At 46.2% G+C, this 26,266-nt stretch overlaps 1 protein-coding gene and 1 long non-coding RNA gene across 3 annotated transcripts in view; one reads left to right on the top strand and one right to left on the bottom strand.

The window, feature by feature from the left end:
* The window catches only part of LOC124255732 (NEDD8-conjugating enzyme UBE2F-like), a 54,046-nt gene extending 27,848 nt beyond the window's left edge, over positions 1-26,198 (bottom strand). For both annotated transcript variants that reach the window (XR_006892743.1, XM_046689638.1), the window contains exons 1-4: positions 26,121-26,198; positions 24,187-24,296; positions 9,786-9,949; positions 9,340-9,442 (exon numbers count right to left, since the gene is read on the bottom strand). Coding sequence is in view for 1 of the 2 variants with exons in the window: in XM_046689638.1 (XP_046545594.1) it covers positions 9,340-9,442; positions 9,786-9,949; positions 24,187-24,295 (376 nt within the window). In the remaining variant the exon portion in view is untranslated. The remainder of the gene's footprint in view (positions 1-9,339; positions 9,443-9,785; positions 9,950-24,186; positions 24,297-26,120) is intronic.
* LOC124255735 lies at positions 15,512-16,133 on the top strand. The gene is made up of 3 exons (XR_006892744.1): positions 15,512-15,677; positions 15,931-15,948; positions 16,118-16,133. It is a non-coding gene; the product is annotated as an uncharacterized LOC124255735 (long non-coding RNA).
* Positions 26,199-26,266: the final 68 nt, after the last annotated feature.

Here is a 26,266-nt window from a genome sequence, read left to right as displayed (position 1 = left end):
GCAGTTCAGCAAAGGCATAGGCACGCAGATCGTAGTTTTCATCCAAAACGCCAAGGTAGTACAGGAGAATGGAATGAACAATCTCTTACGCAATCTGCGGCGATCCTGCGAGGCAGCTAGGTAAATCCTTAATGCACGCACCGGGCATAAGGACAGATCCTCAGTGTCGTCTGGGCCCAAAATAGTGGACAGCGGCGGAATCGTGAATGTGCGATCCGGCTGACCTGGTAACTGATTCTTGGCAAGGAAATCCCACCGCAAACCAAGGAAAACTTTCGCATGTCTAGACCTTTCAAACCGTACCCGAGAGACATCCAGAGCATGCAACTCAGAAATACGAGCCGCCGTAGCCAAGGCCAATAAAAAGAAGGTCTTAAAGGAGACATGTTTGAATCTTTCTCCTCCAAAGGTTCATAATCAGCTGATGTGAGATGAGCAAGTACAACGGAAAGATCCCAAGCTGGAGGCCGGAACTTCCGAGATTGGTCAGCCAGTTTGTAAGACCGGAGGAGAGACTGGAGTTCAGGGACAGTGGACACCTTCACAACCGAGGCCGCTGCAATAACTGTGTTAAGAGCCGCCAAATAGGTAGATAGCGTAGAACCTTTGAGTTTTCTGGAGGTTCGGAGATGCTGAATGTACTCTGCCACCATCTGCGGGGACGCCGAAGTGGGGGATAAGATGCCCTTCTTCCTGCAATACGCTTCGAAGTTCTTCCATTTGTCATCTTGGAGTGACCTCGTAGAAGTACGATGCGCTGTGCTAATGGCAGCAGCTACACCCTTAGAATAGCCCTTAGCCGTTAATGACCGATGAAGATGCGCCAAACGTGCAGATGGAGCGTCAACGGATACCAATGGAGCTGGTCGGAGTGCGGATGAACCAGTAGATCGGGTCGAACGGGAAGAGGCACAGGATCTGGTTCAGCTAGGTCTTGGAGGTTTATGAACCAGCTTCTGGCCAGCCAATAGGGCACGACCAAAAGCAGAATTATCCTCTGAGTTGCGCGTAGCTTCACTAATACGCGAGGAAGAAGGGCCACTGGCGGGAACGCGTAAGCTTTCAGGTTGTCCCATGGAATGGCTAGAGCATCGAGGTCCCAAGCCAGAAGATCCGGAATCGGTGACACAAACCAAGGCAGCTGATGGTTGAAGCGGGTGGCAAAGAGATCTACTGTCGGCGTCGTCAACGGAAGGCAAAACGTCTGGAACATCTGAGGATGCAATTTCCATTCCGTTGGAGAGGGACGAATCGGTCGAGACAGAGAATCGGCGATGACATCCTTCACCCCCGGAATGTGATTGGCTCGTACCATGATGTGGAGACTGTCCACCAGATCGAAGAACCGTTGGGTCCACCGTAGCAGTTGAGTAGACCCCATCCTGTTGATATGCCAAACCACCGCTGCGTTGTCCGATCGGATCATGAGGGACGTTGCTCTGAGGACATCCTGTCAGTGACTGATTTCAAGTATCACTGCCCTGAACTGCAGAACGTTGATGTGACAGGTGCGATCGTCGGGAGACCACTGCCCTGCCACTTGTTGATTGAGAAGATGAGCTCCCCACCCGTGTAGAGACGCGTCCACATACAGGTGGTGAGACGGAACAAACGGCCCTAAACAAACTCCGTCGCAAACATTCAATTCTTCCATCCACCACCCGGAGATGGGGATGGAGCTGCAGAGGTAGAGTGATCAAGGCAACGGGATCTCCCACTCTGATGTAAGGCGCTAGAAAGAACTGCAAGGGACGAAGTTGTAGTTGACCCCTGAGGGTCAATGCCTGAGACGACGTCAAGAGGCCCAGGAGCTCCTGCCACTGACGAAGCGTCCTGGGTTGGGCCAATGCCAACGAAACCAATCGCTGAATCTTGACGAAACGATCCCTCGGGACAAAGAGTTTGTTGACTTCTGTGAAGAATTGGAGATGGCGCGTGGGGACTAGTTCCGATTTCTGCAGATTGAGTAACCAGCCTAATTGGCGAAGAAGCCGTATCGCAAACTGCATGTGACGAAGCAGAAGGGCCTGATAGTTCTGTGCCTGAATGCAGTCGTCGATGTAGGCTTCGAACACGATCCCCTTGCGGTGAAGGAAGCTGGTGATAGGCTTCGTTACCCGTGTGAAGAGCCACGGGGCCGAAGAAATTCCAAACGGGAGGACACGCCACTTATAGTGGGTGCCCTCGAAGACAAACCAAAGGAACTTGCGATGAGCTGGGAAGATCGGGATGTGCAGGTAAGCATCCTGGAGGTCCAAACTAACCATGAAATATCCCGTCTTGATAATGGTCTTGAGGAGTGCCACCGATACCATGTGAAAATGGGGCGGAGGCTGCAGAAACCTCTTGTTGAACACCTTCATGTTGAAGATTAACCTCAGCTTGTCCGAATCCTTCTTGGGGACCAGAAAGATTGGAGAATAGAACCCCGGGGCGGTAGGAGCCGGACCCAGGGATTCGATCGCAAGTTTCTCGAGTAAGGTATTGATTGTGGAACGCAGAACAGCCATCTGTCGAGCGGGATACGTTCTGCGCTCTGGAAGCAAAGTGAGGGGAGGATCCCCTATGAGTGGCAGCTGAAAACCCGTGGACAACAGGGAAAGGACAAAGGGGTCTCCCAAGATGGTCCAGTTGGGAGCATAAGACCCCAGCCGACCGCCTACTGGAGACGTCAGAATTGGCACGACTGGAGGTGGAAGAACCAAGGCGCCGTCCAATGTCCTCAAGTCACTGTTTAGCAGGTCTTTGCGAAGTGGGCTGGTCAGACACGGAAGCTGATCGTGAAGTAGTGGATGCCCGACGTTGACGGTTGAGTCGTCCTCTGCCACCGGAGCCTCTCCCACGAAAGGAAGCAGCAGAACTCGCACGAAGATCAGGATTCACAGGAACATAACGGGCTGGCCTTCGTTGGCGCAACGATTCCTCCACTTGCAAACGCTGGAACTTCAACAATTCCACTGACACTTGCAAATGAGCGTCCTGGCCCACTCTGTTAGCGACACCTCTAACAGCTCCGTTAAACAAAGACCTGCCAGACCATTGCTGCCGAAAAAGATCAGTACGGAACCGATCCTCCCAAGAGGATAAGTTCAAAGGCCCCCTGCGACGTACAGCTGTGATGTACGAAAAGAAGTGAGCTAACTGATCTAGAATGGTCTGGAATTGCTCTTGCAATAAGACCATAGCTGCCCGAATATACGCTTCTTGATGGGACGTAGCATGTGCAACCGACATAGCCACTGCTTTGGTAGTCGTCAACACCATGTTGAGTGGAGCCATAGTCTTCCGTATGACACCATCCAAATGTAACAGCTCAGATCCTCAACCAGGATCGGCGAGAAAACCTTTTGTTTAGTCCCAAGCAATGAAACATCATCATCCACCGGAGGGGAGACGATAAGCGTAGAGAAACCATGAACATGAGCGGATGCTAAGTTGAAGTGGGGAGCTGCAAACCCATCCTTCACCTTCCTGAGGTTACCGAAGGCCTCGTCCAGCGACGCTGCCAATTGAGTAATACACGGTCGAGGCGGGAACGTGATAGACCCAAAATCACCTGGCTTCATGTCAAAACTGGATAATAAATCCGCCGATGAGGTACTACGCTGTAATAGCAGACTATCAGCAATCCAGACAAGTAGTTGAGGCATGCCTACAGCATCGACGCTACCATCGGATATCGCCGTACCATCTGACGAGGGAGACGGCGTTGACGAACGATGAACCTCTTGTAAAGAAGGAGCTGGATAACTCGAAGGATGGGATGACTGCTGAGCAGGAGGAGTTGGTACCTGCTGTCGTAATGCTGATGCTACCGCTAGTACCATAGCATCAAAGTCCAAAGGTTGAGCACTTGAAACCTCAGAGCCCAGATTCCAGGAAACCGGCAACATGGGTCTGGCCCCCAGTCCCGATATAGGAGGAACCAATGAAACAGAAGGCAGTACCAAGGTATGACAAGGTACCTCCCGCCGAGGAACCAAACTACCAGCTGGTTGAGGCACACTCCCATGCGCCAACGACGAAGTCGCAAGGTCCCGGCTATTAACAGCAAAGGTCGACGTAGAAGGACCAAGCGCCAAACCTGAGACATGAGAGGTAAGCACCGAACTCGGACCAGTATGTGTAAGCGGGGCAACACGAACCCCATGAGGAAGCGCTGAACCGGGAAAATTGTGAGTGTGCATCGCAGTGGGAGCACCCTGAGGAAGCGACAACACCCAGCCTTCATAAGGAAATGCTGAATCAAAACCTCCCGAAGTAATCGCCGAACCGGAAACACCAGGAGGAAGAGCCGAACCGGGAACAACAGGAGGAAGCACCGATCCGGGAACAACGCAAGCAAGTGTCGAACCAGTCATGCCGGTAGTAAGCGTCGATCCGGGAAAACCGGAGGTAAGCGTCGATCTGGGAGCACCGGTAATAAGTGCCGAACTGGGAACACCAGTAGTAAGTGCCAAACTGGGAACACCAGTAGTAAGCGCCGATCCGGGAACCCAAGGAGGAAGCGCCGATCCAGGAACACCGGGAGGAAACGCCAATCCGGGAACACCGGTAAAAGCCAACTGAACAACACACCAGTAGTAAGCACCGATCCGGGAACACCGGGAGGAAGCGCCGATCCGGGAGCACTGGTAATAAGCGCCGAACTGGGAACACCAGTATTAAGCGCCAATCAGGGACCATCAGTAGTAAGCGCCGATCCAGGAATACCAGTAGTAAGCGCCGAACCAGGACCACCAGTAGTAAGCGCCGATCTGGGACCACCAGTAGTAAGCGCCGATCCGTGAATACCGGGAGGAAGCCGATCCGTAGTAAGCGCCGAACCGAGATCACCAGTAGTAAGTTTACCGATCTGGGCACACCAGTAGTAAGCGCCGAACAGATACCACCAGTAGTAAGTTACCAACCGAAACCACCAGTTGTAAGCGCCGATCCGGGAACACCGGTAGGAAGCCGAACCGCATTACACACCGGTAGTAAGCGCCGATCCGGGAGTACTAGTAGGAAGCGCCGAATTGGACACAAAGCGCGCTCTAACCGATAACTGGCCTAAAGGAAACGACGCTTGTGAGGCAAGAGGCGACTTTCGAATAATGTGGTGGTCTAGAATCAAGTGACACATTCGACTGAACCACCGAATGAGAACCAGACGGAAGGAACAACCACCGTGAGACAGATGAGGTTGTGGAGAGGACGAAGTTAACACCACAACCCTAGGTGGAGACGAAGTCTTCCAACGTGATGGGGTTACACACCACGCGGTCGGAACAGTTGTCTTAAGTTCTCACTAAGGTAGGAATCAGACGCCTCTTCTAGAAAATCCTCAATAGCAGACGGGGACCTCGAACGACCGACCGCCGTAGATTTACGACGCTCGGCCTTGGTACGTTTCGATGCCGACGGACCCTCAGATAGTTGACGGCGATCTCGATCGGATAAACGTCTACCAGCCACCCGGCGATATGCCGAGAAATCATCATCGTTAAGATCCTTACAGAACGTACAGCGACGGGACCATTCACATTTGCCTTAACAGTCTACACACAAGACATGTGGGTCCGCCGCTGAAAAATTACTGTTGCATTGGTCATAATGCTTTCGTTTCTTAGAACTACTGCGATTAGACTTTCTCATAGTTGTAGAGAATCGCAAACAAACTTTCTATAGCAAAGCACACGTCCACCTGACGCCGCGACAAGAAAGAGAATGACAGGCACAGGTAGTCACTCTGTTAGCGACACCTCTAACAGCTCCGTTAAACAAAGACCTGCCAGACCATTGCTGCCGAAAAAGATCAGTACGGAACCGATCCTCCCAAGAGGATAAGTTCAAAGGCCCCCTGCGACGTACAGCTGTGATGTACGAAAAGAAGTGAGCTAACTGATCTAGAATGGTCTGGAATTGCTCTTGCAATAAGACCATAGCTGCCCGAATATACGCTTCTTGATGGGACGTAGCATGTGCAACCGACATAGCCACTGCTTTGGTAGTCGTCAACACCATGTTGAGTGGAGCCATAGTCTTCCGTATGACACCATCCAAATGTAACAGCTCAGATCCTCAACCAGGATCGGCGAGAAAACCTCCTGTTTAGTCCCAAGCAATGAAACATCATCATCCACCCGGAGGGGAGACGATAAACGTAGAGAAACCATGAACATGAGCGGATGCTAAGTTGAAGTGGGGAGCTGCAAACCCATCCTTCACCTTCCTGAGGTTACCGAAGGCCTCGTCCAGCGACGCTGCCAATTGAGTAATACACGGTCGAGGCGGGGAACGTGATAGACCCAAAATCACCTGGCTTCATGTCAAAACTGGATAATAAATCCGCCGATGAGGCACTACGCTGTAATAGCAGACTATCAGCAATCCAGACAAGTAGTTGAGGCATGCCTACAGCATCGACGCTACCATCGGATATCGCCGTACCATCTGACGAGGGAGACGGCGTTGACGAACGATGAACCTCTTGTAAAGAAGGAGCTGGATAACTCGAAGGATGGGATGACTGCTGAGCAGGAGGAGTTGGTACCTGCTGTCGTAATGCTGATGCTACCGCTAGTACCATAGCATCAAAGTCCAAAGGTTGAGCACTTGAAACCTCAGAGCCCAGATTCCAGGAAACCGGCAACATGGGTCTGGCCCCCAGTCCCGATATAGGAGGAACCAATGAAACAGAAGGCAGTACCAAGGTATGACAAGGTACCTCCCGCCGAGGAACCAAACTACCAGCTGGTTGAGGCACACTCCCATGCGCCAACGACGAAGTCGCAAGGTCCCGGCTATTAACAGCAAAGGTCGACGTAGAAGGACCAAGCGCCAAACCTGAGACATGAGAGGTAAGCACCGAACTCGGACCAGTATGTGTAAGCGGGGCAACACGAACCCCATGAGGAAGCGCTGAACCGGGAAAATTGTGAGTGTGCATCGCAGTGGGAGCACCCTGAGGAAGCGACAACACCAAGCCTGCATAAGGAAATGCTGAATCAAAACCTCCTGAAGTAATCGCCGAACCGGAAACACCAGGAGGAAGCGCCGAACCGGGAACAACAGGAGGAAGGGCCGATCCGGGAACACCGCAAGGAAGTGTCGAACCAGTCATGCCGGTAGTAAGCGTCGATCCGGGAAAACCGGAGGTAAGCGTCGATCTGGGAGCACCGGTAATAAGTGCCGAACTGGGAACACCAGTAGTAAGTGCCAAACTGGGAACACCAGTAGTAAGCGCCGATCCGGGAACCCAAGGAGGAAGCGCCGATCCAGGAACACCGGGAGGAAACGCCAATCCGGGAACACCGGTAAAAAGCGCCGAACTGACAACACCAGTAGTAAGCACCGATCCGGGAACACCGGGAGGAAGCGCCGATCCGGGAGCACTGGTAATAAGCGCCGAACTGGGAACACCAGTATTAAGCGCCAATCAGGGACCATCAGTAGTAAGCGCCGATCCAGGAATACCAGTAGTAAGCGCCGAACCAGGACCACCAGTAGTAAGCGCCGATCTGGGACCACCAGTAGTAAGCGCCGATCCGTGAATACCGGGAGGAAGCGCCGATCCGGTAGTAAGCGCCGAACCGAGATCACCAGTAGTAAGCGCCGATCTGGGCACACCAGTAGTAAGCGCCGAACAGATACCACCAGTAGTAAGCGCCGAACCGAAACCACCAGTTGTAAGCGCCGATCCGGGAACACCGGTAGGAAGCGCCGAACCGTACACACCGGTAGTAAGCGCCGATCCGGGAGTACTAGTAGGAAGCGCCGAATTGGACACAAGCGGCGCTCTAACCGATAACTGGCCTAAAGGAAACGACGCTTGTGAGGCAAGAGGCGCACTCGAATAATGTGGTGGTCTAGAATCAAGTGACACATTCGACTGAACCACCGAATGAGAACCAGACGAAGGAACAACCACCGTAGACAGATGAGGTTGTGGAGAGGACGTAGTTAACACCACAACCCTAGGTGGAGACGAGTCTTCCAACGTGATGGGGTTACGACCACGCGGTCGGAACAGTTGTCTTAAGTTCTCACTAAGGTAGGAATCAGACGCCTCTTCTAGAAAATCCTCAATAGCAGACGGGGACCTCGAACGACCGACCGCCGTAGATTTACGACGCCGGCCTTGAGTGCGCTTCGATGCCGACGGACCCTCAGATAGTTGACGGCGATCTCGATCGGATAAGCGTCTACCAGCCACCGGCGATATGCCGAGAAATCATCATCGTTAAGATCCTTACAGAACGTACAGCGACGGGACCATTCGCATTTGCCTTAACAGTCTACACACAAGACATGTGGGTCCGCCGCTGAAAAATTACTGTTGCATTGGTCATAATGCTTTCGTTTCTTAGAACTACTGCGATTAGACTTTCCCATAGTTGTAGAGAATCGCAAACAAACTTTCTATAGCAAAGCACACGTCCACCTGACGCCGCGACAAGAAAGAGAATGACAGGCACAGGTAGTCACATGATCATCTGAACGAGCGGCACGCTTACAGAGATGATTGACAGGTGTTGATGTCGGAGTGAGGGCAGAGGTCAGGGCGGGTCAGAGGCCAGCAAGATTTGATTCAACTTAGCCTACAGCACGTTTCCACACATGGTCGTAGAAGAATAGAGAGGTGCATACAGTTAGATAGGATAAGTTTAAAAATTACAATTTATATTAAAATTTCCAATTTCTCTCCCTGCTGTTTATAGATACATTTGAAAAGGGCAAAAGGATGTGTGTAGGACATGGGGATTAGGAGTACAATGAAGTTCAAAGAGGCCTTCACATGGCAAACTAAAGTGAAGTTTGACAACACGTTTATAAAATTTTAAAAGTTGTCAAGCTCTCGTTTCCACACGTCAAACACATGTTGTCAAACTTTCGCGTCATTTGAGCACCATTTCTCTATCGGTGCGGTTAGGTGACAATATCGTGGACTGCGTTTGGTTGTTTCTGAACAACATGAGGTTCACATGTCAATCTAGATTTTGACAACACTGAAAGTTTGATGGAAATTTGGCAAGAATAGAGACCGATCCTTTTTCTCGACAACTCTGAAATGGGTGTTGATGGAGAGTTGTTGGAATGTTCACACTCTTAAACTCGAGTTTGACAACATGTGTTGTCAAACTTTACTTTGCCGTGTGAAGGCTGCTTAATTGTTTACAGGCTTCTGGGTGTGACCGCTCTATGGTTTGAACAATGTTGATAAGAAGGTAAGTGCACACAATCATAGCAGGATAGTCATGGGTTTTCAGCATCGCTGAGAGTTGGATTTCTTCTACCTCTTGAACTAATTTCGGTATCATCAATAATGGAAAGGTGAACAAAACCGAGTCAACTTACCCATACTATCATAGGAATTCTGTCGCAAGAGACTGAGGCATACTTCGCCATTCTCTGTGATATTCGGATGCCATATTTTTGTACAGCAGATAACCTGAGGAGGCTGAAATAAATAAATTGAACTTGACAATTAACTACCCGTGATAATAAGTAATTCCATTTTTTGTGAGTGAGTGAGTTGGGTTTAATGCCACTGTGAAAAGAATTTATGTCATACCACAACATGGCAGATTAATGCACAGGTCTGAACTAAACAAGCACAGGTTTGGCGCTGACAGACCTAGAAATATGATAAGAGTGAACCACACAGGTTTTTGGTGTGCCAAAGGGAGACAACACCATTGCATTTGGAGTCAAGATGAGGTGGGTAATATCAGTACACAAGTAATCACTTTTCTCACTATTTTTGACCATGCTTACCACACATGATGTAGGTCAATACTCACCACTATATTGTAGTCCTCAGGCACATCTATATGAAACTTGAACTTTCCACCCTGCCAAAAGCCTTCATCTGGGCAAATGATCAGAAAGAACTTGTGTATTTTATTGATGTCATCAAACTGTGCACGACATGTCTTTGGTAGATTTTCTTCCATTTCTTGCACCTCTGAAAACATATAAAAAAACCATTCTGAATGACATCTCAATAAGCTGTTGACTTAAAGGCAATATATCACATCACACTTCTCTAAAAATACATCATGGATTTTCTCAATAATACTAACTATCTGCCCTCAGGGAAGCTACCATATAATTTATTCCAATTATTTTTTATGTATTTAGATTACAATATTAAATCAAAAAGTTTGAATGAATTAATGCAAGGTTGCAGTAAATCGACTCTCTCGACCTCTACCGGCCAAACGTTATTTGAAGCAAACCCCATAGAGTTATTTCCTTTGGAGTGCTCTTTACGAATATCCTACTCACAACTTGTGATTGAAACCAGCTCGGCAAACACCGACAACTCCGTGTGGGATAGTTTTCCATGTACGGAGCAATTGTTTACATTCTATATGTGGCAAGTGTTCTCTGCTTGGAAACTGTTCGCCTCGAGCTTTCAACTATCGATTTCAGGCAAGTCATAAGGGATAATAACTCCTTTAATGCATCAACAGGAAGCTAAAGTGAGTGCATATGCCCCAATATATATAATATAGGCCAAAATATCGTCAAAAATGTGTGACATTGTGCCTTTAAGGTTCGTACTAAACTTTTTCCAGGTGTGCATGTGTGATCCCGAAGAGGAAAACAATCTAGAAACAGGTTCCAACAACTAACACTGTCTGATGGGGAACACAATCAAGAAAATGTAATTTTTATGATAAAATTGGAAATTTTAATATAAATTGTATATTTATATACTTATCCTATCTCACCACTTGCACCTCTCTCTCTTGCTTCGACTTTAAGTGGAACGACTGTAAACTTTTTTCCATAGGCCTCCTTGTCCATTCGCCCGTGCACTTCATGCTGCTCTCGCTTCCTAGTTCCTAATAACGCTTGCAGCATGCTCCACTAATTTCCCACGTGACTACAGTGAGACCTCGGATATCCGGACACATTCGTTTTTACGTAAATCGTCCGGATAATTGAATATCCGGATGTCTGGATTTTTGGTTTTCATACACCTCAAGGAAAATCCAAAACGTTTATGACCATCAAGAGTTTATTGTACATGTATAGACATTCAAAAACAGCATCACAACATAACAATCATACCTTTACAATTATGCAGTTTTGAAAAAGTCTTTCATTGAGGACTGCTTGTACCTTGAATGATCATTCTCATCTTGGAGCCAACGTTGTAATTTGAGTAGTGGGGAGGCCGGGTGGGCATCCATCGCGTGAGATAGGATAAGTATATAAATATACAATTTATATTAAAATTTCAATTTTTTTTAGACTTATCCTATCTCACGATTTGCACTTATCCCACGGTTGGACGGCGGGCTGCAGATTACCCTTCTATCTGGACAGTGCGAACAGCTGGTCTTGGAGCTGTGTGGACTGATGACAACCGTAGATAGCGATGTACAAGGGAGGCCTGTTACGCATGCACGAAACTCCTATGCTTGTTGTGGGTTCTCCGGAACCCCTTGGCTTACTAAGCACAACGACTCCCAGGGAGATGATTTGCCTAAGCTTAGTCAAAGGATGTGCCCGGCAACTTTGGAGGCAGAACACAACGAAATCCAGTGGAATTCGGGAGTGTCACACTTCACTGACGTAATTGCTCCATGGAGTAGAGGTCAGTAAGCCTGAATGTCGAACACCTCTGCATCATCATACTGATTGTGCCTCAGGTCCGTAGGGCCACACTAGGTGGCCGTATTCCGATGCCTTGGTATGGAGGCCTAGTGAAGTAGTTCTTAAACCCATATAATGAGAACAAAAGGTTGAGATCCAGTTCAACTTTGTTTCAGTATATACAAGGAAGCAGTAACGCGAATGTGGAACCGTCCCTCATCTGCGATGTTGGGCCGATGTAAGCTGCTGAGCCAGTACAAGAGGTCCGAACTGGTTTAGTCCCTGGACATTCGTGACAGACAGGTCTTGAAGGTAATGTGAAGAGAAGACTGTATCAGAACGCCAGAAGCAACTTTCCATGAAAGCGGTCAAGGAGCAGTTGCTATGGAGGGCCATTGTCGAGGCTAGTGCACGAGTCTCATGAGGATTGGAAGCGGCTGGAGGAGTCAACCCTGCAAAGAGGTAGGCTCACAGGATCGTGGCACACATCCAGAAGGCCAATGTGGTCCGGGAAACCTCAGTTCTTGAAGCGGTCAACATGGGTATGAAGAGGCACTTCCGTAGCCGTCGACGATCCTTGAAGGCAGCAAGGTAAACGTGTAGAACCCTAACAGGGCAGAGTGTCAAATCTTCATTATCATCAGGCCCAAGAATGGTGGACAACAGGGGGAATGGTAAACATCCGGTCCAGTTGCCCTGGCAGTTGGTTTTTCGCAATGAAGTCCCAGCGGAGACCCAGGAAAGCCTTGCCATGCTTCTTCCGCTCGAACCGCACCCGATTGACATCAAGCTCATGCAGTTCAGATATACAAGCAGCGATGTCTTGAATGTCACTTGTTCGAAGTCCTTGTCTTCTAAAGGTTCATAATCTGTAGAAATTATACGACAAAACGACGGAGGTCTGAACTTCCTGGACTGGTCAGAGAGTCTATAGGAGCGTTGTAGACTCTGCAACTCGGGAACAGTGGAAATCTTCGTGCCCGTGGTGGTAGCCAAAACTGAGTTGATGGCGGCTAAGTAGGTAGCTAACGTAGTACCCTTGAGTTCCTTAGTAGTGTGGAGATGCTGGAGAAACTCAGCAACGACCTGAGCCGAGGTGGAAGTGGGAGATGCAATTCCCCTAAGCTTGCAATAGTCTTCAAACTTCTTCCACTTGTTGTCGTACAAGGAACGGGTCGAAGTACAAGAGCTGAAGTGATAGCTGTGCATACTCTTAGCTATGAGAGACCTCTGAAGATGCGCCAAACATGTAGATTGAGGGTCTGAGGTGACCCGTGGCGCAGTTCCGAGTGAGGTTGAAGAAGTAGGTCGTCCCGGTTGGGAAGCGGTACTGGGTTTGGCTCTGCCAGGCTTCTTAGGTTGATGAACCTTGTGGCGAACAGATCTATTTGAGGCCGTGATAACGGGTAGATCATCGACTGAAAGATCTGGGGCAATAACTTCCACTCTGTAGGGGACGGGCGATTAGATCGGAACAAGGCATCGGCGATCACATTTTTTACCCCGGGAATGTGTCTGGCTCTGGCTACGATGTTGAGTGAGTCGATGAGATGGAAGAACCTGATCGCCCATTGTAGCAGATTCGCCGAGCCTGTCGAGCCTAGATGATTTATATACCAAACCACTGTCGAATTGTCTGATTGGATCAACAGACTGGTTGATTGAAGCTCTGTTGCCCAATGTGAGATGGCTTGAATTACCGTCTTGAATTCCAGCTCGTTTATATGACGTACCCGTTCATCGGAAGACCACAGCCCCGCCACTTGGTGGTCAAGGAAGTGAGCTCCCCAACCCATGAGGGATGCATCGACGAATAGGTGATGAGTCAATGCAAAGGGCATCATAGAGACTCCAGCGCAAACATTCCGTTCGTCGAGCCACCATTGAAGGACTGGACGAAGCGGTTCTGGAAGGCAAATTAGTTCCTTGGGTTTGTCGGCCTGAAGGTATGGGCGTAGAAATCGCTGTATCGGCCAAAGTTTGAGCTGACGTCAGAAGGCCCAGTAGCTCCTGCCACTGTTGTAAGGTTCTCGCCTGAGACAGTGCTGGAGGAATGCATAGCAGAATCTTTATCCATCTGTCGTGAGGTACGAACATCATCCCCTGACGAGTGTTGAACAGTGCTCCGATGAATTGGAGTTTCTGAGTCGGTATTAGTTCCCGATTTCGCGATGTTCAACAGCCACCCTAACTGTCTGAGCAGCATGGTGGTGAACTGTAGCTGGCGAAGCAATATGATCGGATCCTGTTGAGCCTGGATGCAATCTTCTATGTAGCTTTCGAAGGTGATCCCTTGAAAGTGGAGGAAGCTCGTTATGGGCTTGGTAATTCGGGTAAAAAGCCACGGGGCCGTGGAAATTCCAAATGGTAGGACTTTCCAATGGTAGTGATTCCCATTGAACACGAAGCGAAGATACTTCCGGTGTTCTGGATGTATCGGAACGTGAAGATAGGCTGATGAGGAATTATCCCTTCTTCAGGATGGTGCGCCACGGCCAGATCTGTTTCCTCTGCCACGGCCTTGAGTGGATGTGCCACGAAAAAGATTGCATAAATCCCGGATTGGTAGGGGTGAACTGTGCAATTCGACACTGTTTTAATGAGTCCTGGAGCTGTGACTTCTGTATCTTTAACAGTTCAATCGAGACTTGAAAGTGAGTTTCTTTATCAACTTTATTAGATACTTCTTGGGTGCTACCATTGAAGAGGGAGTCAGTAAACCAAGGCTGGCGAAACAGTTCTGTTTTAAATCGCTACTCCCATGAAGAGATGTTAAGGGGTCCACGTCGGCACAGCAAGACAACTGATCCAGGATAATTTGGAACTGGTCCAGAGCTAAAGTCATGCATCCTCGGATGTAAGCGTCTTGATCATAATAAGTATGCTCCAGAGCAGTGTTAACAGCGTCGACTGCTGCAATCACGCAACTAATAGATGGCAGCATCTTTCTCACGGCTGAATCCATGTGAGCCAACTCTTGGTCCTCAACATGGTAGGGCGAAGCAGCTTGTTCGCCACACAGGGTTCCAATATCCTCATCAACTGTTGGAGCCGTAGAGATTTTTGTTAGGCCGTGGACATGATAGGTAGAAGGATTATATCTGGGAGCAGAGAATCCATCCTTAATTCGTTTCAGGCTCTTGAAATCATCATTTAGTGTACTGGATAATTTCAGAATACAAGGTCAAGGTGGTAGGGTGATGGTAGACCAATCCCGGTTCCTAAGAGAATAAGAGTGATCCAGGTCATCTGCTGAAGTACTCAAGGGAAGTCGGAGCTTCTCAACAATCCAAAGGAGTACTGAGGTGTCTCAACTGCTGCAAAGCTACCCCTAGGGGTAGTTAACTCAGAGTGAACGGGAGATGCAGGCATGGCTATTTGGGCTGGATCAATCTCAGGAGGTGGATCAGATGAAGAGCCAGGAGCTACCGAAGCCAGATGGGCTGGAGTAGAAGGCTGTATTTGGTTCCACGCTGAGGTTATGGCCTTGATCATCATATTTAGATCTGGAGTCGCTGTAGGAGTGGGATTGTTATCAGGTTCCCATGTATCAGCGATGATCCTGGAGTGAGTCGAAGGATTCTCAGAGCGTGTAGATGGAACATCATAAGAGACTGTAGGCCTATTAGTGGTATCAGAGCAATATTCACCCGAACGTCGGTCAGAGGAACTGTATCGAGATCTCGACGTGGTAAGTACCTAAAGTAGGTTGGTAAGCCGGTGATCTGGATTCCCTAGTATGGCTATGTGATCTGGTGTGATATGAAGAACTAGTCCAGGTCGCCGTAGTTCTAGTTGGTGATCTGGTTCTGATTGGAGCTCTGGTCGACCATCTGAATAGGATCGGCCATGAGATGTGAATCTGTACTGTGATCCCGATTGGTCAATGGCTCTGTAAGGTGATCTAGATCGTATAGGTGACCTGGGTTGGTAAGATGATCTGGATTTGTAAAATGATCTGGATCGATTCCATGCACTAACTGGAAACTGTGATCGTGATCTGGTTCTATATGGTGATCAGGATCGAACAGGTGATCTAGTTTGCAGTTGCGATCTGGCTTGATTTGGTGATCTGGATTGGTTAGGTGATCTTCTTTGATGTTGTGATCTGGATCGGTTTGGTGATCTGGATCGGTCTGGCGATCTACTTCGATGTTGTGATCTGGATCGGTTAGGTGACCTAGATCGGTCCAGTGATCTGATTCGAAGTTGTGATCTGGATCCATTCAGTGATCTGGATCGGTCCGGTGATCTGATTCTAAGTTGTGATCTGGATCCATTCGGTGATCTGGATCGGTCCGATGATCTTTTTTGGATGTTGTGATCTGGATCGGCTAGGTGATCTGGATCGGTCCGGTGATCTGATTCGAAGTTGTGATCTGGACCCGTTCTGGTGATCTGGATTGATCAGGTGATGTGGATCGTAGTTGTGCTCTGGATCGTGACTGTAATCTGGATCAATTCGGTGATCTTGATTGGCACGGTGATCTAGATTGGGTTTGTGATGGTGATCTGGATCGTGAAGGTGATCTACATCGTTGTGGTGATCTAGAATGATGTGGTGATCTGGATCAGCGATTAGGTGACGAAACCTGAAGTGTTGATTCATGATAAATGTCCCCCGGCGACGCTGTTATAGCCGGCGACGCTGTTATAGCCAGCTCCGTCCGGTTCAACGAACTGTGGGTGGACAGTTGGCTGGTTGAACGCAGTTGGCCAGGCTCCAAACAAACTGAGACAGTCGAGGGGATATGTGCCGATGATCTGGATGATGACAGTGTCGATCTAAGGTCCCCTGGTAGTGTAGATGGGACAGGCAACGATGAATTATCGATCACAACCACCCGCGAGTGATCTGACGCTATGGAAGGAGGTGATTGATGCGTATGTAATAGGTGCCGAACGTCCTCTTATAAGTTAGAATCTGATGAAGCGTCCATAAAATCCTCTTGAACCACAGACGCCGCTCTCTTGTGTGAAGGTACGATTTGCGGGAGTGTGATCAGATTCTGTTGATTTCCTGTCCCTATCGGCGATTCTCCGGGAGCAAACACGAAGGTAGGCCTTAAAATCCTCATCTTTTAGTGAATTACACTTGCCGCATCGTTTGTTCCAGTTTGTCCAATACAGTCACTGCAAGACGAGTGAGGGTCGAGGGACGAATAATTCGTCTTGCATTGAGCACAAACTTTCCTTTTCCTTGACTGATTATCAGTTTTCCCCATGATGTTAGGGTGAAATAATGTCCCTAATATACAGCACGTCCACACAGTCGTGCGACAAGAAAGAGAATGATCATTCAAGGTAGTCACGTAGGCAATTAGTGGAGCATGCTGCAAGCTTTATTAGGAACTAGGAAGCTAATTCAGGAGAACAGCATGGAGTGCACGGGCGAATGGACAAGTAGGCCTATGGAAAAAAGTTTACAGTCGTTCCACTAAAAGTCGAAGCAAGAGAGAGAGGTGCAAGTCGTGAGATAGGATAAGTTTAAAATTTGATATTGTATACTTATCCTGACTCATACATTATTGCTTTATCTCCCTTTCTTCCGAGGTACAGTGGAAACCTCTGTCCTGTTGTTCCCTAATGAACAGTCTAAAAATAGCTCACCGCAAATGGACCTCTCCAGCTTTCCGTGCCAGCGTCCCACGTGACCACAGGCTGCATGTCACAGTCTTCATTATAACGCCCACAAATAGTGGACAGTGGGGACGGTTAGGAGGGCCCTTAGACTATGAGTCAGGATAAGTATAAACTATCAATTTTATCATAACAATTTCATATTTTTCCTTATCCTGACTCATACGTTATTGTTTGAATCCAACAGATAGGTGGTGGGTCAGCCATCTATTTGGATCCTGATACTGTTTGATCCAGCCCCTGGCAACTCTTCAATCTTCTGACACTGCGACAATAAGCTAGAGAACCACCTTCTTTTAATTAAAAAACAACTAAATCATAAGATTTTGTGGATTTTAAGACTCACTGAGAATTAGATTCCGGCTTATCTTGGTTCGATTCATATGTTAAGAATAGGTCATAAACATAACCAAATCCTACCACTCATGCGCTGTAAAACAGGGGAACATGGTCTTTCTGTCGAAGGTTATGGAACAGTAACCTGACCGTCTGCGAGTCTATGTGAGTATGAGTGAGTAATTAACGCCTGGCTGGAAACTGTCAACTGCTGTGTCACAACTAGAGGGCTGAACTGATGGATACCGGAAACACGTGTAGCTGTGTAGAGCTAATGTGGATGCATGAGGACTGGAGGCTCTAGGTGGATCCTGTCCTGCTGCCTTGTAAGCCCTCAGGATTACTGCTCTCAGCCAGAAGGAGAAAGTCATTCTGGTGACTTGGGTAAATGTAGCTGTTGATAAAGGTGTGAAGAGTCTCTAAAATATTCTTCTCCTCACAACAGTTCTCTGTAGATAGATCTTCAATGCTCTGACCTGGCATAAGGACAAGTCCTGAGTGTCGTCTGATTCAAGGATGTATGATAACGCACAGATGTGGAACTGTCTCTCTGGGTGTTCTGGTAGTTGGTTCTTTGCGATGAAGTCCCATCTAAGCCCAAGAGGAACTGCTAGATGGTCACCTATATCGAACCTAGTTCGACTGTAGTCAAAGGCTGGATTTCTGACATCCTGGCAGCTGTAGCATGTGCGAGGAGGAACAGGGTCTTCTGAGTGAGCAACTCAAAGTCTGCTTGAAGTAATGGTTCATATTCATCACTGGTTAGGTGTTTAAGGACTATATTCAAATCCCTTGCTGGTGCTGTAAACTTCCTCTGCTGGTCTTCTGGCTTGAAGGATCTCAGTAGTGCGATGAGTTCTGGAACTTTGGTGAGTTTCACTCCTGAGTTCATGGTGAGGACTGAACTGATGGCTGATAGGTACATAGACAGGGTAGAACCTTCCAAATGTCTGGTAGCTCTCATATGACACAAGTATTCCGCCACTTCAGGATGCGTAGCCCTGGTTGCTGCAAACCCTTTCTGCAAACTGGTCAAAGCTCTTCCACTTGTCATCATTGAGATTTCTAGTAGAGCGTCTGAGAGCTAGAGTGACGACCTTCGCTGTTCTAGCAGAGTACCCTCTTCTGGTGAGGCAGCTCATAATACGTTCCATGAGTGTAACTGAAAGCCCTCGGGATTGGCGTGAGACTGTCTTGTGTGCGGATGAATTAGTAGATTGGGCCAGTTTGGAAACTGTAGACTTGGCACTCCAAGAAGTCTGATGAGGTCGGGAAACCATGTTCTTGAGGGCCAGTAGGGCGCTACCAAAATCAGTCGCAGGATCTTCGTCTGGATGACCTTCCGTATGACTCGTGGCAGCAATGAGTAGGCATGGAGGCCTTCCCAGGATATTGACAGTGTGTCTAGAGACCAGACTAGTTGATCTGGAACCGGTGAGACGAAGGTCTTTATCTGCTTGTTGAATCTTGTTGCAAAGGTCTATGGGTGGGCAGCTCTGATCTCGCACCAATAGTTGAAATGCCTCCGGAGATGGCTTGATGGGTCTTGGACAACACGTCTGCTGGGATGTTGAAAGCGCCTGGGATGTGACTGGCCTTTACTCACAGTAAACTCTGTCTGAGAACTCAAAGCGGAAGGTCAGCTGTAGCAGGGGCGCCGATCTTGTCGTGCCTTGCAGGTTGATGTAGAATGCTATTGCTGCATTATCATCAGGAATAGGTTTCTGAAGAGATGGGACCAGTGATAGATGGCGCTGATGACTGCATCAAATTTCAGTTGATTGATGAGTAGAGACTGCTTTTCTCTGGACCAGGTCCCTGCGTTTACTTCTGAGTTGAAGTGAACTCCCCAACCATGGAGTGAACCGTCTACAAAGAAATGTAGATTGTAGACCGGCTCATGCAAATAGGTGCCTCTGCAACATTCGACTTGACCATCCACCACTGCAGGTATCTCTTCAGATGTATAGTGACATCCTGAGGATCTCGGTAAGGTTTCAGGAATCTCTGACTAGAGTAAGAGCTTGCGCTGATGTGAGAAGACACAGTATTTCTTGTCAAGTCTTAACAGGTAGACCTGAATTGAGAGTTCGTGGGAGACAATCCTGGATATTCATCCATCAGTCTTCTGGTTAGCTGACGTCTGAGTGGATCTACTGATTGGTGAGCCTGAATACCATCGTCTGAGTAAAAGGTACTGTGTACCCCTCTCATGTGTTGCTAGGTTACGATGGGCTTGGTCACACGTTTAAAAACCACAGGGTCATAGGTATTCCTGAGGGAAGGACCTTCCATTGGTAGTGCTGCCCCCGATATAGGAAACGCAGGAACATCCTTGACTTCTGATGAATGGGGATGTGTCGATATGCATCTTTAAGATCTATGCTTGCCAGACGGTCCCAGCCAATAGCGCATTCCAATAAGACTGTTGACGTACATCACTTACAAAACTGGTAGCTTAGATAGTTCTCATGTAGGCAGATAACTTCAGAATTCTAAACTTCATCTGTTAGATGGCAAATATGCAGTTTATCAGCCGATGCCTATTCGCGGCAAAGTAAAATCGTGCTACGGTGGGGTCAATGTCTCGCTGTCTCACTATAACGCTGCTTGGCTCACGCTTCACTGCTCTCTTCGTAAGTAGTCTTCATCTATCTCTACAGTGCCTTGTTCTTGACCTCCATATTGTGGGGAGGGAATTTCTTCAGATTAAAAGACGGTGTAGGCGGCCCCTGAGCCTTCGTAGCCTTCACGAAGGCTGATATCAAGTCATCTGCTACTTGGGATATCAGTTCCTGGGTGGGATGGTGAGGGTATGTATGTCATCCTCTTGGGTATAGTAAGTGTCAGTGGGTGAAGAGTCGCTCGTATGTGACGAAATAGGGAGTCTGTCCGCAATTCTCTTGTTGAGATTCCTCGTCGGCTGAAGGCGCAGAAGTAGACAGACAAAGAGGCCTGTCAGTCTCCGTAGGTGCAGGGATGTGGTGCTGCTGCATGGCGAGGACTTGCTGGGTGATAATTGCCACCTGGTCTGGCTGATGCTCAAAGGACTGGACCTGCGCAAAGACTTGCGTCTACGTCTGTATCATGGACTGCTTGAAGGCAGGTTGATCTGGCTGGCTGCCCCCTGCACTAAGGTTGGAGTCTGGGTCAACAGCTGCGTGAAGGTCTGTGGTTGAGGGTGTTAACTATTGAGTCTCGTACTTAGGATAGTGACTGTCTACGCATGCACGAGATTTGGTGACGCATGCGCGCGAAAAACATGTGCTGAGGGCAGTTGAGAAGTGACAGGACAACAGGACGGATTTCGGACTTGACTGAGTGACGTTTATTGGCAAGAGCCAGGAGAGGCCAGACATGTGGTAAACTTTGAGTATATTTGACTTTACAGAGGGAAGATCTGATGCACTTCGTCATAACATCTTAATTAAAAATAGTTGACAATATCAACTTGACTTCCTGCAAGGGAAGCTCAACAACCGATTAAAGAGAATTAATATTAAATACTGAAAGTATATTGTCCTCAGGGGACTCTAAAGGAATGAACCCACATTCAGTCATGTACTTGATTACCTTGTCTGTTGGAGAAACAGCCTGGGATGATGTCCTGGAGTTTTCCGCCTTTTTTGCCCATCTTTCACATTGTAAGGCCAGTAAACAATTAGTAAATTCTAAATCGCCTAAGTGGGCACAGAACTTTAAAAAAAATACACCTAAAGTTTAATTTGCAATTACGTTTAACACATAAAAAGGACACAAATGTGGGTGATGAACGGAAATTCTGTATCTATACACAGAACATGTTTTCATATGTAAACACCGCTCTGAAAAAAGTCAGAATTAAGAATTAAATAGCCGCACTTAGTGAATATAACCCATGGTTATGATGTAAAAAGGATACAGGAAATAATACAGGCTGAAATAACCAAGCAGTAGCTTGTATAAGAACAAGAGGAATTCCACCCAACCGTCCGGGCGAAAAAGGAGAGAGTGACATGCAGCCTGTGTTCATGTGGGATGCTGGCGCGGGAAGCTGGAGAGGCCCATTTGGGGTGAACAATTTTTAGACTGTTCATTAAGGAACAACAGGACAGCTACTGCTATTTCCTGAACACAATGAAGAAACAAAATGATGTCAGGAACTATGTCACATTCATAGTAAGAGGAAAGTCAGTTTTAGAAATCATTCACAAAAATATTCACAGCTATAAAGGAAAAAGAACTGAAGCAGATTTGCTGAGTTCAACAACTCTGGTCTGAAGGTGAGAAATCTGGCAGTGCCAACAACTGATGCCAAGATTATGTTTTCATCTGCACAGATGCACTTTAGAAAAAATCACCAGAGGTACATCATTCAACATTTAAATTTGTGCTCTTTGAATTCAATAAATCACATGCAGGACTGTGGAAACAAATACAATATTTTCAATGCTAACAAGACTGCTTTCAATATTACAAACTATTTTAGAAACAGGGAAGTTACATCCAACCTCACAAAGCTATTGCTACAACAAAGGAGTTGATTGCATTGTTCACAGTTTGACTGACTGACTGAGTGAGTTTGGTTTTACGCCGCTTTTAGCAATATTCCAGCAACATCACGGCGGGGTACACCAGAAATGGGCTTCACACATTGTACCCATGTGGGGATTCGAACCCGGGTTGTCGGCGTGACGAGCCAACGCTTTAACCACTAGGTTACCCCACCGCCCCTGTTCACAGTTTGAACCTTCATTTAATTTCAAGAGCACACAAAAAATGCCCATTGACGTCCTACATGAAATAGGCCTGTGAATCCAACAAGGACTCCATCCAACTATGTCAACAGCAAAAAGCCAAGACTGAAAATGAGTTGTTCTTGAATCCTGTTGCTCTCCGACACACAAAGCTTGGATCCATGATATGCAAAAGTGGGCCTCTCAACAAATAATGCCAATCATTCCCTACATACTAGTGTTCTCATCCTAGATAATACACAGAGGCCATCCCATCCCATCATGATGGTGACGGGCCATAATACCGAATCCTGCCAATAACAGGGAAAGAATGTTGGCTAGGGCTGGAAGATGGAACATGTCACTTCTTAGAGCTAGAAACTTTTAAAGTTACTTTCCAAACCTGCCAACACTGCCAATAATTATCCTCATGTTAACAAGAATAAACATTTCTAAAATGAATGGTACTTTCCCAACAGTTCTTTCAATTACCATATTTTCTTGTCTTCACTGATCAGCTTATGATTCCAGCACGTTGATAACGGATTCGACTGTCCACATTCTTTACTTTCCTTGGTGTTTTGATGAATTGATCAAGCCTTAAATGGCATAATACTGTAATCGTATATACTTTCACGGGGTGCAATTTTCGCGGAAAGTTCACAAAAGGCCAGTTAGCACATTTTTTTTTTCACACATTTCAAGCACCTGAGTGATGGTATCCATCACAACGTTTTCACAACCGATAGTCATGCAATGATCAAAGCTAGCCGCCATAATTGAATCTTGTTTACTACAACAATCAGAGAGAGGTGGGATTGTACTTGTGTCAGCATTGTGGTTTGTGACTGACGTCGTATCGCTTCGTGTGAACGAACATACAAGAGAAGACCAAAGACGTCACATTTGCAATTAAACATCGCTAGAAAAGATTATTTACCTATTCAGTTCTAGTTTGTTTTTGCTAGGCATTGTCTTATATGCAGGGATTAAGATTACCATGTACAACGCCGGAAATAGCAATCAGCTGTGCAGTGCACACGTTCCCCTACCGGTGTTTTAGTTAAAACGTAGCCGATAATATTCCGAGATGAATTCTGATGCAGTGATCTTAAAAAAATAGTATCTCAAACTGTTGTTTTATAAAGAGAAATATATTCTAGTTTTGTGTCATTTTCATTGCAGGTTGTGCTCTATAAAGGTAAAATATTTATAATCATAACTAAGGTTATGCGATAGCTTTTTGGTGTATTGCCGGATAGTTTTTATGCATGCAACAATTTAACCTGTCACTGATGAGGTTTCGCGCGATCTCGCTATTTCCACTGCGAAAGCAGTTTGTTGACATGTGATCATCCAGCTACACTAATTATGACTTTTGGCGAAACAAAATATGTATATCCATTTACTGTCAACTACACTTCATCGAGACATGAGTAGACACAATATGTCAGTGATTGCTGTGAAGTAAGTACATTGTGTTGAGGAATTACCGATAGGCGAACATCTGGAGTTCTTGACATTGTTTGATCACGTAATTTGTAAACATGGACCGGGAATAATTGCTTTGATGTTGTTATCTTAGAGAATAAACAAATTACATGTTGTCCAAGATATTTTTATGGATTAAACTTCTTTTCAATTTCTCTCACGACGTTTCGAGACCATTCCAGGTCCCTGAATCCATAAAAATATCTTGGACATCAATGTACAACTTCTAAATGTCACTGAAAGACAAATTACATGTTGTTCCTAGTTGAGTATTTGTCATGACTTCACCATGAATATTTCGCTTGGTATGATTATTCGCGCACAATCTTTTTGCGCTAAAAGCACGAAAATTAATCCCATGCGAAAATAACTACAATTACAGTATGTGAAAACATGATAAGGGTATTCTCACCTTTGACTAGTAGTTTGTCTCGGACAGAGACCCTCCTAGGGACCTCGGCTTCAGCTGCATCTTTCTTAGCCTGACTCTGCTGCTTCAGTTTTTTAGACAAAGTAATCATGCTGAAAATATATGATATGTTATTACAAACAAAATGTACATATCACTATCATAGGCATTGCATTGCAACACATATTCATATTGCATATGCAATCCAATGCAGCTAAGATATTCAAGTGAACGCCAGTTTAGAAAATTAATATCAACTAATGCAACTTCCAGAAAGTCTGGACTTTTCCCAATTTGCAACACTAGAGCAGTGTCTCTGCAAACGTTCTTGTATTTGTTCAGAAGAATGTTTTGTCCTCTTTCTTGGCAGCTGACCTAATACATCTCCATAAATTGTAGTTACAGCACTTGTCTCCACACTGTGTGGTGGACGATACTTCAGAGTTTCATATCAGAAAGGTATTGTTCAAAGTCTCACACACACACACACACACATTGTTGGTTCTTGAACCACATTACACAGAAATGTTATAGACATTCATCACATATTGGGAATACAAAGGTTGTATTTTTCAGAAAGTGAAGATAATTGTGAGCAAACCCTATAGGTTATTTAAAACAACAAAGTCTCCAAAACAACATCAGGTTCATTTTGTCTTACAATTCAAAACAACTCACTAACATTAAAGAAGAATATGGGTGAGGAATTTGTCTTTGGTGATTTTTTCCCATAGAATTTTGCCCTTGAGGATTTTGTCTGTTCAATGTATATATAAAACCCAAGCATACTTTTTTATCTAAAGTAGAAACAGACTTTACTTGTATCCTTTTTAGTGGATTTTATTAGTCATGCAGAGTTGTATTGTAATCCTCTCTTTGACACCGTATCAGACATGTCACCAGTGTTTGATTTGACCATAACCCAATATTTAAAAGGGAAATGGCATAAACACACAATGAAAAGTCATCCACCAAAAGAAAAAAATATGCCACAGGGTTCCTGGTATTTGACTAGTTGTGAAATTTCAACTACAGTGCCAGCTCCCAGTGCATCTGCTGTTTTAGGCAGAAATTGAAATGTGTTTGTTCTGAAAGCTGATTACACAGCATCGTATGTTAGCACTTTCACTTTGCAGTTTAAATACTTTCTACAAGTATTATAACTTTTTCTGTCCCAGAAAGTGGCTTATGTATCAATGACAATTGATATTTGCGGCAATTTTGTTTGTTCCTTCAACCCTTCTGGCTAGATTGAAATGTAAAATAACTACATGTAGCTCTAGATTGGGGTATGCACATATTGCTACCTAAGTATTGATATCCAAGCTTTTAAGGAGCCATTTGTACTTGACACTCTCTGTTTCAGGGACATTTGCCGTATGTCAGTGAAAGTTTTTTTTCGCTATTATATGAAATCCTCTGGACATGACAGTAAAATCCACGTCTGCCGATCCTTTGACCACTACAGCGACATAAAAAGACATGTTAGGATGAATGAGTGGCCACCTTATTGGTAACAGTAAACAGCGGGTCTAAGTGCCGCTCATAAAATTTTCACTAGTGTTATATCTACAACAGGTTTTTACATCTTTCTCACATTTACAACATGTACAAGCTAAATAGATAAATTTCAGAGCTTTTCCAAAGTATTAAAAAAGTAATTAAAATATACATATATTTAAATGTGCTCAGTCCTTTTCCCAGTGGAGTATTGACATGCAGCGTTGTTAATATTCATGTCGGCTAGAAACCGTTTAAAACAACATGACAAATTCGATTACACAGCTTTGTACTGCCACTGACAGTGTCAGCAATTGATCAATATCATAGAAAATATTACACGTATTTCAAGTGAACAGACAATAATGTTTGGATACCATGCAAAAATTCCAAAATCACATTTCGACGAGTTTCATACTCCAGAAAAAATAGTCTACCTTCTTCATAAACACGAATATATGGCGTTATGAAGTCGACGATAATGTCAGAACACAAACATATTTTTCTACCGGAACCGGAAGTTTGAGCCAATGTCTCCCATAACGTATTTGAAGATCCCAAAACCGTCCCTACAAGCTGAAAT

The sequence above is a fragment of the Haliotis rubra genome, unplaced genomic scaffold (genome assembly GCF_003918875.1).
Source record: "Haliotis rubra isolate DU_JTF1 unplaced genomic scaffold, ASM391887v1 Scf607, whole genome shotgun sequence".
In the NCBI taxonomy this organism is placed as follows: domain Eukaryota; kingdom Metazoa; phylum Mollusca; class Gastropoda; order Lepetellida; family Haliotidae; genus Haliotis; species Haliotis rubra.
This window is presented reverse-complemented; position numbering and strand designations above follow the sequence as displayed.